This window comes from Pituophis catenifer, unplaced genomic scaffold (assembly GCF_029215685.1).
Source record: "Pituophis catenifer annectens isolate HBS135680 unplaced genomic scaffold, rPitCat1.0.hap2 SCAF_6, whole genome shotgun sequence".
NCBI lineage: Eukaryota > Metazoa > Chordata > Lepidosauria > Squamata > Colubridae > Pituophis > Pituophis catenifer.
Genome location: NW_027256886.1, coordinates 49016545 through 49030018, shown reverse-complemented (window position 1 = coordinate 49030018; position 13474 = coordinate 49016545). Strand labels below are relative to the sequence as shown.

At 36.1% G+C, this 13474-nt stretch overlaps 1 protein-coding gene across 5 annotated transcripts in view; it reads right to left on the bottom strand.

Moving 5' to 3' along the window:
- The window catches only part of SHOC2 (SHOC2 leucine rich repeat scaffold protein), a 77119-nt gene that overhangs the window by 22636 nt on the left and 41009 nt on the right, over positions 1–13474 (bottom strand). For all 5 annotated transcript variants that reach the window (XM_070945031.1, XM_070945034.1, XM_070945035.1 and 2 more), the window contains exons 2-3: positions 6270–7220; positions 90–227 (exon numbers count right to left, since the gene is read on the bottom strand). In XM_070945031.1, coding sequence (XP_070801132.1) covers positions 90–227; positions 6270–6972 — 841 coding nt within the window. In that variant the 5' untranslated portion in view covers positions 6973–7220. The remainder of the gene's footprint in view (positions 1–89; positions 228–6269; positions 7221–13474) is intronic.

Sequence of the window (13474 nt, the reverse complement as noted above, 5' to 3'; positions counted from 1 at the left end):
AAAATAGGAAAAGGGAGAAGTATGCCTTGAGTTGTAAAAATAAAGGCAGAATATAAATCTAATAAATGAATTATGATATTTTTACTTACCTATAGTGTCTGGAAGATCTAAAAGTTCATTGTGCTGTAGATCAAGTTTGGTGATCTGTGTGCAATTGCCAATCTCCTTTGGAAGATGTTCAAGCTGATTGTGGGCTACATCCAGTGTTATGAGGTTACACAACTCACCTGACAATGAACAAAATCACATTGTTTGAGATTTTGTAGCAAAACGGGATAAAAGCTTTTTCATTATTTAAATAAATAAATTTAAGTGTTTAATATTGTCATTTCATCTGATAGATCACAAAGGATTATAGCTAAGATTAAGAACAGACAAACAATATAAAGACACACATCAAGTAATACCACTTTTTAACATTCTTGAATATTATTGCTTGCTTTTAACATCCCATTCCATTGTATGTTCTGCTTGCTCATTTTTATTAGAATTAAATAAATAAAATAATTAGGAATTACTAGAATTTATTTTTAAAAATCCAATGCAGCAGAGGTTGTTGTTCAAACCAAAACACTTCAACTGAGTTTTAAGACTCTGTACTACAGAGAAATTTTGTAGGAAAAGACATGTTATTGTGTACTGGAGTTCCAAGATATATATCTCTCCATGGTTTCATAAATTCCTGTAATAATGAGGAAGTTGTATACAAATAAATAAAATTAACATTTCTATAAAATAATTTGTGGTAAAGGGAAATATTGGGTTAGAAAAATGCTGCCATATTCAAATTATTCAATGTATAATTTAAAAAATTAAAATAATTCATATTAATGGCCTAACAAAACCAAAAAATACCTGCCTTATTTTATGTTAAGTATTATTGTTGTATTTTATTTTTATTATTGTATTTTATATCATTTAAGATTTTAAAAAGAACAACTAAGACAATAGTATTTGAAAAAGAAACATTTTGCAGTGTTCTTTTCTTTTGAAGGAATGCTTGAAGAATTCAGATGATCCCAAAAAGTATTAAGTATTCTTAAAAAAAATATCCAAACAAGAGTACAAGCAAATTATATAATTAGAAATTATACACACCAAGTTATATTAGCTATACTGAGCATCAATAAAATAAACAGACAGAAGTCCTGTGTCAAGTATCAAACAAGAAAACTAATAATCACTTGCCAATACCTGATAATTTAGCCTTTTTAAAATTGTTCTGCAGAAAACCAGTAAGAATTGTACCTAACAGAACAATCCATCAATTAGCTGGAATCCATCAGATGTCCAGGATAAGCCGTCAGGAATGAAAATAATGTGTAATTTGACACCTATGGCAAGGGACTAATTATACTGTTCCTCATTTTCAGATCATGCACCATTTGTTCCAAAGTGAACACTAAGTCTAATGAGTGATTCACCCAGGAATCAAAGTTGAATAAAGGCTGAGATAAAAAGGTAATGGAAAGTGAACTCTGGAACCTGAAATCTTCTCCATGTCACTAGCTCTTATTTTGCATCTATTTACTTCCTCTTCTTCTTTTTCTCCTAGTGCCCATTTTCTCAAATTCACCCCACACAAATCCACTTCTCAGACAGAATTTCTTCCTGCAGCAGTTCATTTGATGGAAAATAATTCAAACTTCATAAACAATATATAAAATAGCCAACAGTCTTGGTTTGACTGTTAATTTGGTCTGTTTTTTCTTAATTTTAAAATTTTTAAGCAGATTGACATTTTAATGTTCCTCATGATAAAGCCTGCACTAAATCATATAGGGAAAATACAGACTGTTTTCAGAAGCTAAAAAAGTGTACACAAACTTGAAGTAGTCAGAAAAACATAAAATTAAGCCATATGTATTAGTTTCACAATGACTGGAAAAAACAAACAATTTTTCCATAATACATTAGGCTTAGAAATTAGCAGAAATACTTTTATAGTTCCAAAGTTTTTAACACGGTACCCTTTGCGGCAAATGTATGAAGTACCAAGTATTATATTAATTTGCTATTCCTGATAATAAAGATCAAGGCCCAGTAACACTTTATTATTACTATGCTGTCATGTCCAGGTGCTAAAAAGCTCAGGAGGCAGCACATACAATATTAGAACCCATTAGTCTGAACTGAAATATAATTTCCCTTGGCATATTGGGGGAAAAACCAATCTCCCTATTGTTTGAGAAATATATAGGCTAATTAACATGTCAACTTTTGTTGCCCTTTCTATAAGCTAACCTGAATTTAACAATTCAGGCATATAAAATTAGATTGTTTTGCTGTAAAACTTTTAACTTTTGAACTGAGAAATTATGCAAGTTCAGAATCCTTTGAAGATGTCTAGACATGTACAGGAAAATATTAAATAATACAACAGAGGAGTTTTACAATAAAAAATCAATTTCAGGAAAAATGCATCTATATTTCTCAAACAATAGGGAGATTGGTTTTTCCCCCAATATGCCAAGGGAAATTTTATTACAAAGGTGTCTGCACTAGCCATATACAGTGGATCAAAAAAGTATTTAGTCAACCACCAATTGTGCAAGTTCTCCCACTTAAAAAGATGAGAGAGGCCTGTAATTGACATCATAGGTAGAGCTCAACTATGAGAGACAAAATGAGAAAACAAATCCAGACAATCACATTGTCTGATTTGGAAAGAATTTATTTGCTAATTATGGTGGAAAATAAGTATTTGGTCAATATCAAAAGTTCATCTCAATACTTTGTTATGTATCCTTTGTTGGCAATGACAGAGGTCAAACGTTTTCTGTAAGTTTTCACAAGGTTGGCACACACTGTTGCTGGTATGTTGTCCCATTCCTTCATGCAGATCTCCTCTAGAGCAGTGATGTTTTGGGGCTGTCGCTGGGCAACACGGACTTTCAACTCCCTCCAAAGGTTTTCTATGGGGTTGAGATCTGGAGAATGGCTAGGCCACTCCAGGACCTTGAAATGCTTCTTACGAAGCCACTCCTTCGTTGCCCGGGCGGTGTGTTTGGGACCATTGTCATGCTGAAAGACCCAGCCACATTTCATCTTCAATGCCCTTGCTGATGGAAGGAGGTTTGCACTCAAAATCTCACAATACATGGCCCCATTCATTTTTTCCTGTAAACGGATCAGTCGTCCTGGTCCCTTTGCAGAGAAACAGCCCCAAAGCATGAGGTTGCCACTCCCATGCTTCACAGTAGGTATGGTGTTCTTTGGATGCAACTCAGCATTCTCTCTCCTCCAAACACGACGAGTTGTGTTTCTACCAAACAGTTCTACTTTGGTTTCATCTGACCACATGACATTCTTCCAATCCTCTTCTAGATCATCCAAATGCTCTCTAGCAAACTTCAGACGGGCCCGGACATATACTGGCTTAAGCAGGGGGACACATCTGGCACTGCAGGATCTGAGTCCCTGGCGGCGTAGTATGTTAGTGATGGTAGCCTTTGTTACATTGGTCCCAGCTCTCTGCAGGTCATTCACTAGGTCCCCCCGTGTGGTTCTGGGATTTTTGCCCACCGTTCTTGTGAACATTTTGACCTAACGGGGTGAGATCTTGCGTGGAGCCCCAGATCGAGGGAGATTATCAGTAGTCTTGTATGTCTTCCATTTTCTAATTATTGCTCCCACAGTTGATTTCTTTACACCAAGCTGCTTCCTATTGCAGATTCAGTCTTTGCAGCCTGGTGCACGTCTACAATTTTGTTTCTGGTGTCCTTCGACAGCTCTTTGGTCTTCACCATAGTGGAGTTTGGAGTGTGACTGTTTAAGGTTGTGGACATGTATCTTTTATACTGATAACAAGTTCAAACAGGTGCCATTAATATAGGTAATGAGTGGAGGACAGAGGAGCCTCTTAAAGAAGTTGTTACAGGTCTGTGACAGCCAGAAATCTTGCTTGTTTGTAGGTGACCAAATACTTATTTTCCACCATAATTTGCAGATAAATTCTTTCCAAATCAGACAATGTGATTGTCTGGATTTGTTTTCTCATTTTGTCTCTCGTAGTTGAGGTCTACCTATGATGACAATTACAGGCCTCTCTCATCTTTTTAAGTGGGAGAACTTGCACAATTGGTGGCTGACTAAATACTTTTTTGCCCCACTGTAAAAAACCACCCGTACTAAACCTGAACCAATATTTCCAGTTATAAAAACACCTTAAATCCGGTCAAACACACACCCATATTTCTTTCTTATTTTTTCATGCTTAGTCTGTTACTCACTATCATTTATCATTTTTCTATCCCTCTCTTCATTTTTGCTGCTTCAATGTAATAGAAAATTTCATACACAGATATGGAAAACATTAGATCTTAAAAGAGGGAAATTTTCTCCATTTTTTCTTAAAAGAACCTACATTTTTTATTGTAATCTATTGTCAGGATTTTTCATTTTAAACTATTCTCCAAACTATACAGAGAAGAAAAAAATTATGCTATCTATGCTATCAAATATGTTAAATAGTCCATTTCTTTAGCTCAGAAGTCAGCAATGCTATGCCCATTAACACAGGTCTGTTCTTACACGTATCTTCAGCCCTCAAGTGACTCAACTTGCCCTGTTTATAATTTTTTAAAAAAATCCTTGCAATGGATTTGTTTCAAAGTGCAACAGTGCTTTCTAGTCATATCATCTTACATTTGCACAATGTGTTTGGGAGTAGAGTGGAACTCGCCAAAGCTTTAGAAGAACTAGGGAAAAAATTGTGCTGGAGGCAGGGTGCAGTTTGGGAAAAGATTACAGTGAACTAAGGAAATCTAGGTAGGAGGAGAAGAGAAATATTTCACAGAGGTAGAATATTTGGTTGAGAAATAAAGAAACCATTCTTAAAAACCATAACATATTCTTACCGTACCAGCCAACTATATGTGAGATAAGTTGCAAATCTTGAGATTGCTTGAGTAGTTTTGCTGTTGCCTTTGGGAAAATAGATTTCATACTATCTAGCTAATTGAGTATTTTCAAAAGGAACTACATAAATGGCAATAAGACAAATCCCAAAAATATCCCGGAGTTTTAATTCATGCCGTTCAATCCTGAAGTAAACAGTAGCTTCAAAATCAAAATTTTAAAAATGGATATGTATCATGGGGGGGACACAATGGCTCAGTAGTTAAAGAAGTTGAGCTTGTCAACTGGAAAGCTGACAGCCTGGGTTCAAGACTTGAATACCGCACAACGGGGTGAGCTTCTGTTAATTCCCCAGCTTCTGCCCACCTAGCAGTTCGAAAGCATATACCATATTTTTCGGAGTATAAGACGCTCCAGAGTATAAGACGCACTTTTTTTTTTTTTGCTTTTAATTTATATGCCGCCCTTCTCCTGAGACTCAGGGCGGCTTACAATGCGTTAAGCAATAGCCTTCATACTTTTGTATATTTATACAAAGTCATCTTATTGCCCCCACAATCTGGGTCCTCACTTCACCTACCTTTGAAAGGATGGAAGGCTGAGTCAACTTTGAGCCTGGTGAGATTTGAACTTGCAGTAACTGCAAGCAGCAGATGTTAATAACAGTGCTTAGTCCACTGTACTACAGGCTCTTTTGGGGGGAGAAAAAAATTAGAAAAAAAAAATCTGTTTGAGAGGCTCTCCATTTGAGAGGCTGCGTTTGCAGCCTCCAAAACCTCCAAAAGGGTGGGGGCCGGTGGCTGGGCGGGGCTACATTCGGTGTATAATATGCACCCAAATTTTTACCCTCTTTTAGGGGAAAAAAAAGTGCATCTTATACTCCGAAAAATACGGTAAATGCAAGTAAATAAATAGGTACCACTTTGATGGGAAGGTAACAGCATTTCATGTAAATCAATGTATAATCACACTGGCCCATGACCACAGAATGTCTATGGGCAATGCTGGCTTCCTTAGCCAAGAAACCATGCTGGCTCTCTAGAATTGGATACAACTGGACAGCTGAAACCTTTTCATTTACCTTTTTATGTATTATTTCAAGTGAAATAAATCTATGAGACAGTAGTTAAAAATTGCCATTCATTATAAATAGACTGTTGAATATGTGGTAAATTTTAATAATCTCAGAAGGATGGAAGGCTGACTCAACCTCGAGCCCCATCAGGATGAATTCCAGAGTGTAGGCAGAGTTAGCTTGCAATACTGCATTCTAACCACTGTGCCATCAAGTCTTAATTAGTATCAATATGTTTTAATTGCTACAACTTTTGCTCATTAATAGCAGATATACAATAATACCAATGTAGACAAGAAATAAGCATTTCATACAGGATTTTAAGAAGTCTTACCAATTTCTGCAGGGAGTTGTTTGATTTTGTTCTCCCGTATGCTTAGCATGGTGAGATTGGATAAGTTCTTGATATCCTTTTCCACTGAAGTGATACGATTAAAGCGCAGATAAAGTGTAGTAAGGGAAGTTAGCCTATACACCACAGGAGGAATCTCTCTCAATTTGTTATGCCGTAGATCAACCATACGAAGCTGTTTCAAGTTACCAAGGGAGTCCGGAAGGCTGGTGAGTGAGTTCTCACTTAAGGCCAAAGTTTCCAGATTCACAAGACAGCCTACCTCAGCAGGTAGTGACTGTAACTTATTTCCATATAAATAAAGTTCCGTCAACTGGGTTAACTCTTTGATAGATGATGGGAGAAGATGTATAGACCTCTTAGCCAAGTCCAAACGTACTGAATTTTCTTCCCGACATTTGTTTAGCTCTTTGATCACCTCAGCATTACTGGATTTTTTACGGGCACCTGGAGCTGGGTTGGGCCGTTTTATTGTGTTGTCTACTGAAAAAGCCACGCCTGGCTGTGCACTACTAGAGTCCTTTTTCCCATCTTTGGCTTCCTTCCCTTTGGTCTTAGATTCTCTGTCTTTACTTTCTTTCCCAAATCCACCGGAGGCCTTGGCCTCTTTCTCCCTTTCTTTTGCTGAAGACACTTTGGGATCTTTCTCCTTACAATCTTTTTCTTTTCCAAGACTACTACTCATTGTTCCTTAGTTTAATTAATACCACTTGAAATCCAACTTGAATTTTAGTTAACAAAATCCAAAAAAGAAATTAAGAAGATTCATTCACTGTTGATATACAAGGAGGTTTAAAAGACAAAAGTGTGGCCTAGAAGTAACAAGTGTGGTGGCATAGTAATTATCTGCTACATGTTGGATCCAGACAGCTTCAGTATCAGAAAACTCGGCTACTGGTGCTTAGATAGTCAAAAAAATCTTCATTAGAAGTTCTGTAACATAAGGAGAGAAGAGAGACATTAATGCACAGATGTTCTCAAAACCCCATGTTGATTTGCTCTGCAAAAAAAAGATATAAAATCACAGTTCGTAACGATTCTTCTTTAATTGTTTATAAGGAATGAAAGATATATTTCCCAAAACTGCACTAATATAAGTTAGGATTGCTATTCTAATTGCATAAAAACCAAAGATCTTAACATAAGTAATCAGCTGACAAGATATTTCAATGAGGCTCCCTGCCTTGCTCTAAACTGGTGTTACGTGATAGAATGCTCTGATATTCTGGAATGTAGCTGTACAACAATCACTTTAAAAGTACCATAAATTGAAAATCTGGAAGAGTAATGCAGATTTGGGGCCCCACAATAACTCTTGTAATTAAAAAAAACACATGGAAAATTTATAAAGATAAAAAAAGAAGTTATTTTAAATATACTCTTGACAATTTAGCATTCCCTAATCCCACTTAGATTTTATCCAGCTCTACAAAAAAAAAGTTAGTTTTATCCAACTCTTCCTTTCTAGCTTTCTATCCCACTGTCCACACAGTTTTCCTATATCCTATCTAGAGCATTGTTTCTCAACCTTCACAATTTTAAAATCTGAGAATTTCAATTCCCAGAATTTCCCAACAAGCGATGGGGAATATGTATTTTAAAGGTACCAAGGTTGAGAAACTCTGCTCTAGAAGGTTGGACCACCAACATGAGTACAGGTAGTCCTCGATTTACAACAGATCATTTAGTGACCATTCAAAGTTACAACAGCACTGAAACAAGTGACTTATGTCCGTTTTTCACTTATCACTGTTGCAACATCCCCATGGTCATGTGATCGAAATTCAGATGCTTAGCAATTGGTTCATATTTATGACAGTTGCAGTCCCAGAATCATGTGATCAAAGTTTACAACCTTCTGATGAGCAAAATCAATGGGGAAACTAGATTACTTAAAAACTGGGTTACTAATTTAACAACTGCAGTGATTCACTTAACAAGTTGTGGCATGCAAAGTCGTAAAACTCACTTAACAAATGTCTTACTTAGCAACATAAATTTTGGACTCAATTGTAATCGTAAGTCAAGGACTATCTGAATAGCATGAGTTATCTCCATTTCTAGATATACTGAGACAGGGGGACTCTTCCAAAACCAAGCAGAGAGATTATTCACTTACAATTTCTAGCATTCAAACTTAGACACAGAAAACTTTTATTGTGAATTCCAGTTTAAAAGGAATCATAAATATCATTTAAAAACTTGGATCATATGCCATCAATTTATTGTTAGCTTTTGCAAAAAAAAAAAAAACTTTTGCCATTTCCTCCAAAAAGATGTTAATATTGAAATATATTTATTTATCATCTATTTATTTATCTTCCACAACCCAGATAGTGTCTGGACAATCTGCAATAAATTAAAAGAACAAAGTACTAAAAATTATATATAACTAGTGAAGAAAACAACAGAAATCAGCTGCTGAATGCCTTCTGGAATTACATTTGGCTAATTTTCAAAATGCCTGCAGAATGTAGACATTTCATACTTGCAGATGGAGAATAAAACAATCTGCACTGATAAGCCTAGTCTGGGCCTATGAACCTTGCAAGGCTACTGGGATACCTCCAGAATATGCAGATAGACACTGCTGAAAACAGAATCTGAAGTAGACTTTTTAATTGATCCTGCATTTTTTCCCTTCCTGTTCATAAACAACTTCTTCTGGAAATGTATCTACAAAATGGAACTTGAGAATATTATCTAATTTGCTAGACCCAGGGTCAAATTAATCCAGTTAGAACAGGATGATCAGCTACATTCCATACTATTAGCAATGAGTGCACAGTTGAAAAAGCTGAACAACCAGGAAAAAAATCTATGTGGATGGCACATAATCATCAAATCAAACAGAATCTGGATGCAGAGTCTTCCTTTGCATAAAGATCATTCTGTTATTAGATCAGAAATAATATTTTCCTTTCCCTTCCAAGAAATGGGAATGGGAATAGCATACAGAAGTAAAAAATGGAAAGATAAGAACAGAATATATTCCCATTAGCCTTTTCTTAAAAATTATGGAATTACAAATGAATTATTCGCAAGATAGCTTCTCCAAAAACTATACAGTCCAAAATTATTTTTTAAAGAAATCTAAACACTTAAGATGCACTACTCAGACCTCTTTTAATAAATACTAAAGCGAACTGAGAAAAGGGATCCACCAACCTTAATGAATGAGTTACTGTCATATGAAGAATACAATAAATGTATTTTTATGAGGCTATAAATTTTTATAGTTTGTTTTATGAAATCTAGATACTGCACAAAAATTAAAAGTTTAATCTACTTGGTAAAGCATTTAAAGTTAAAATGGTGCATTTCTTGTTAAAAATATTTTAACTCAAATACAATTTCAGCAAGTAATGTATCTGAAAGAGACATGGCAGGAAAACAATAATTATTTTCTATGATTTCAAATCACAAGCAAGGATGTAGATTCTTATATATATGATAAATAGAACTGGATATAATATTTAGTAAGGTCTACACCCAAGCAATGGATAACAAAAGTTAGAAAAGCAGATTAAAAAAGCAGATAATCTATGTCAGGGGTGTCAAATTTAAGGATGGGGGTTGGATCCGGCCTGCAGAGTGCTTAGATCTGGCCCATGGGGCCACCCTGGAAACAGTGAAGGACTGGCCCGGGAGCCTGTTTTCTCTGGCAGAGTGCTCGGGCCACTATAGGCACCCCTGACAAGAGTGATGTCGAGATGGCCATGCCCATCCTGACCATGTCCACTCCGGCCCCCGAGGTCAAACACAACCTTGATGCAAGCCTCAATGAAATCGAGTTTGACACCCCTGATCTATGTGATCATCTCTGAAAGAGGTTCTTTTGTGAGCTACCATAGAATTGCTTAGATATCATAGTCTTGTGTTCATCTCAAAGCTTTGTAGGGATACATAACACTGTAAGCTTCTATAGTATGAGAAACACCCATCAGAAGTGTAATTCAACTTGAAGAAGATTTGACTTTATTTTTAAAATATAAAGATACGAATAAAAAGATACAAACCAACATTTCTAGAAGACAAAACCGTATTACTAACAATTTAGGCATTACAATGTAACACACCCATAGCACATTTTGTGTTTTTAACGTAAAATGCAAGATTTTTCCTGGTACCTTTTTTTCTTAAAATATAACAAGTTATTTTTTATCTTCAATAAGCTGGTCAGGTCACTAAATTAATACATACCACACAAGATACTACAGTCCAAATTCTGTTTCTGAATTTGCAATTCCAAATTTAAACTTAATACAAACTTCGGTTTTAGTGAATGTATTACAGGAGGAAGTATATAGTCTGGGTCTAAAAAAATTATTTCCACTTTAGATTTATGAACTAATCTGTGAAGTATTCAGAGCGCAATCCTTTTATTCTGCACTACCTCGTTTCCAGCAATTGGAAACAGTTTGTACACCATCCCATGTGGTTTCTCAGCACGTACCATTTTGACTTCTTTATCACAGTTGTCATGGTAATCTGTGCTGCATTACAATTTTGCATAATCTGTTAAATCTTGAAAGCCATAAATTGCTATGAGTGATGGTCTTATCTACCATCTGATAACACCCACATTACAAAAATGCTAGCACTAGTGACATATTTGTTGATGGAAGGGAGTACATGAAAAGGTTGACTGGAAGCCAAGTTGCACCAATTTGAGTTTTTTAAAGCAGACACACATTCAAGAATATGATTAGCAAAATGAAAAACTGACTCACACAAAGAGACTTCTTCCTTAACATGCATTTCTAGATTTCTGGATACAGCACAGTTGATTTCATTTTTCTCTTTATTCCAAAGAGATAAATATAAAAAAGGCAATCTAGATCCCAGCAAAGACTTATCCAGCACAATATTCTTGAATTAACTACTTAACACCTAGGTATCTACATTGAGCCCACAAAATAAGGAATGAACACCACAATGAACTCTTGCTTTCTTTTCTACCAAAACGTTACATGAAACACTAGCAAGTTAGGCTTCCAAGTGATCTTTAAAGGCATCACCATGTGGATTGTGTTGCAATAATCCAGGTGGCTAATTATAAATAAAGATATGAATCACTGCAGCAAAGTTGTCTCATCCCAGGTGGAGTTGCAACTGGCACTCTAGTTGAGGCAAAGACAAAGGTCCCTCTGCCCACAGCTTCTGCCAACTTTTTCAAGAAGACCCTGGAGTCATGGACTTCCTGTTTCAGGGATAATGCATACCTATCCAAAGATACCATTGGAGCCACCAAGAAACTCTAAAATGAACAAACAGTAATTCTTTCTTGCTAGAATTGTATTTTAGCCTGTTCTCTCCAATCCACACTCTCAGCATCCAGGCACAAGGGCATGGCCACAACGCCACCAGTTTGGCCCAGATTAATAATTTATCAAGTAGCAAAGTGATGGAACCAAACCCTGAACCATTTTCAGTGGCTTCATGTCAGTAGTGAAATTGAGCCGGTTCTATCTGGCTCGGGTGAACCGGTAGCGCCGGCAGCAGGAGGTTCCGCCCACCCACCTGGATGTCATCATGTTTTTGATCCTCTGTGCATGCGCCAAAGTCCTGTGCATGCACAGAGGTGTCACACGCAAGCGAGCGCTTACATTTGCGAACTGGTAGCTAAGGTAAGTAAATTTCACCCGATTCATGTATATGTTAAACAGGAGGAAAGGAAGACTGCCTCTTCTTGCATCCACAAGGAAGTAGCCTCCAAGCCAACTTCTCCTCTCCTACTCCCATTGATGGGAACTTTCCATTGAGGAAGAAGCAAAGTCATTGCAGAAAGTGCCTTTAATCTCCAATCACAAGTGGGTCTAAAACGTTACCATGAGCAATGCTTCTAAAGGCCACATTTTAGTATGTTTTAGTGTCTAAAAGAAATAGGATAGGTGCACTTCTCCCATCCAAGTCTACAAAGGTTATCCACTGTGCACCAAAGCTCTTTCCATCCCATGCCTGAACTCTGATAAAAGATCCAAATAGACCATTTCTTTCAGGATGTTCAGTGGCTGGCGTCTCACTTCTTTCTGAACCTTTCCTAGAAAAGGAAAGGTTGAAGACTGATGGTAGTTGTCTATGAGTTACTATGAGATGTTTTAGGAGTTGATAATATACCATGAAACATGTTTCAGTACGTCATGATTCATTAGAAGAAAGTTGATGAAATACCATTTTTTGAGCAGTAGCCATTTAGTCTAGTGCAACAAACCAATAATAATCCATTATCATGGATGCCAAAAGTGAAATGGAATGTTTCTGTCTTCAGACTTCCACAAAATCACACAAGTCAGCACCTTACTGTGAAGCTCAGCAAATTCAGATTTATATTTTAGATGCATGGACATGCATAGGACTGTGCTGTAATCAATCACATTAACTGCCTTTCTAGCTGACTGGCTACCATTTGTCTGCTTCAGTGAAAAATGCTTTTAATGCATGTCAGATCTGCCCCCTCAGCAATGTAAAATTTCATACTTTCATCACTACACAAATTCTATCCATAACTGTTAAAGAATCTGAGAACAGATTGATTTTATTTCAAGAAATAAGAAAGACCTTTCAGTTCAGTTCTGAAAAAAGAAAGAAAATATCCTTCTATTAGCATACAGCCAAGTACCTAGACTCATACCCAAATAACAGTTGTGCCCATTCAGGTCTATGCAAAGAATACTTTTTTAAAAAAAGGACAATGTTTATATAGAAACATAAATTAGTAAAAATCCTGTAGGATTTTCGTACTAGGAATTTTTTGGATCATAATCTGTAATAAAGCATGGTTTTTACACACGCTATTCAATTTTTGCTACAATAAACCAATATAACTATCATTTTTGAGGAAAAAAATAACTAAATTGCAGGACAAATATTGTTTATAAAAATCAAAAGAATAAAATCAAAACAAAATTATAAAATCTGTATTCTTTCTAAATGTTCATTTTACACAGCAACCAGTCATGGTGAATAAATAGAAGTGTTAAAATGTTGGTATGCATCACAAGAAGGAGTGGACAAATGTCAAGTGAAAAAAGAGCCCTATAGCAGATAGCAACTATTAAGCATTATTTGAAAATGTGTATCTTTACAACATTGATATCCAACCTGTGATCTGCATGCTAGTATTGCTCCATGTATGACACATACACATTGTATAGACACAGTTATGTTAGACACTGTGCAGAATT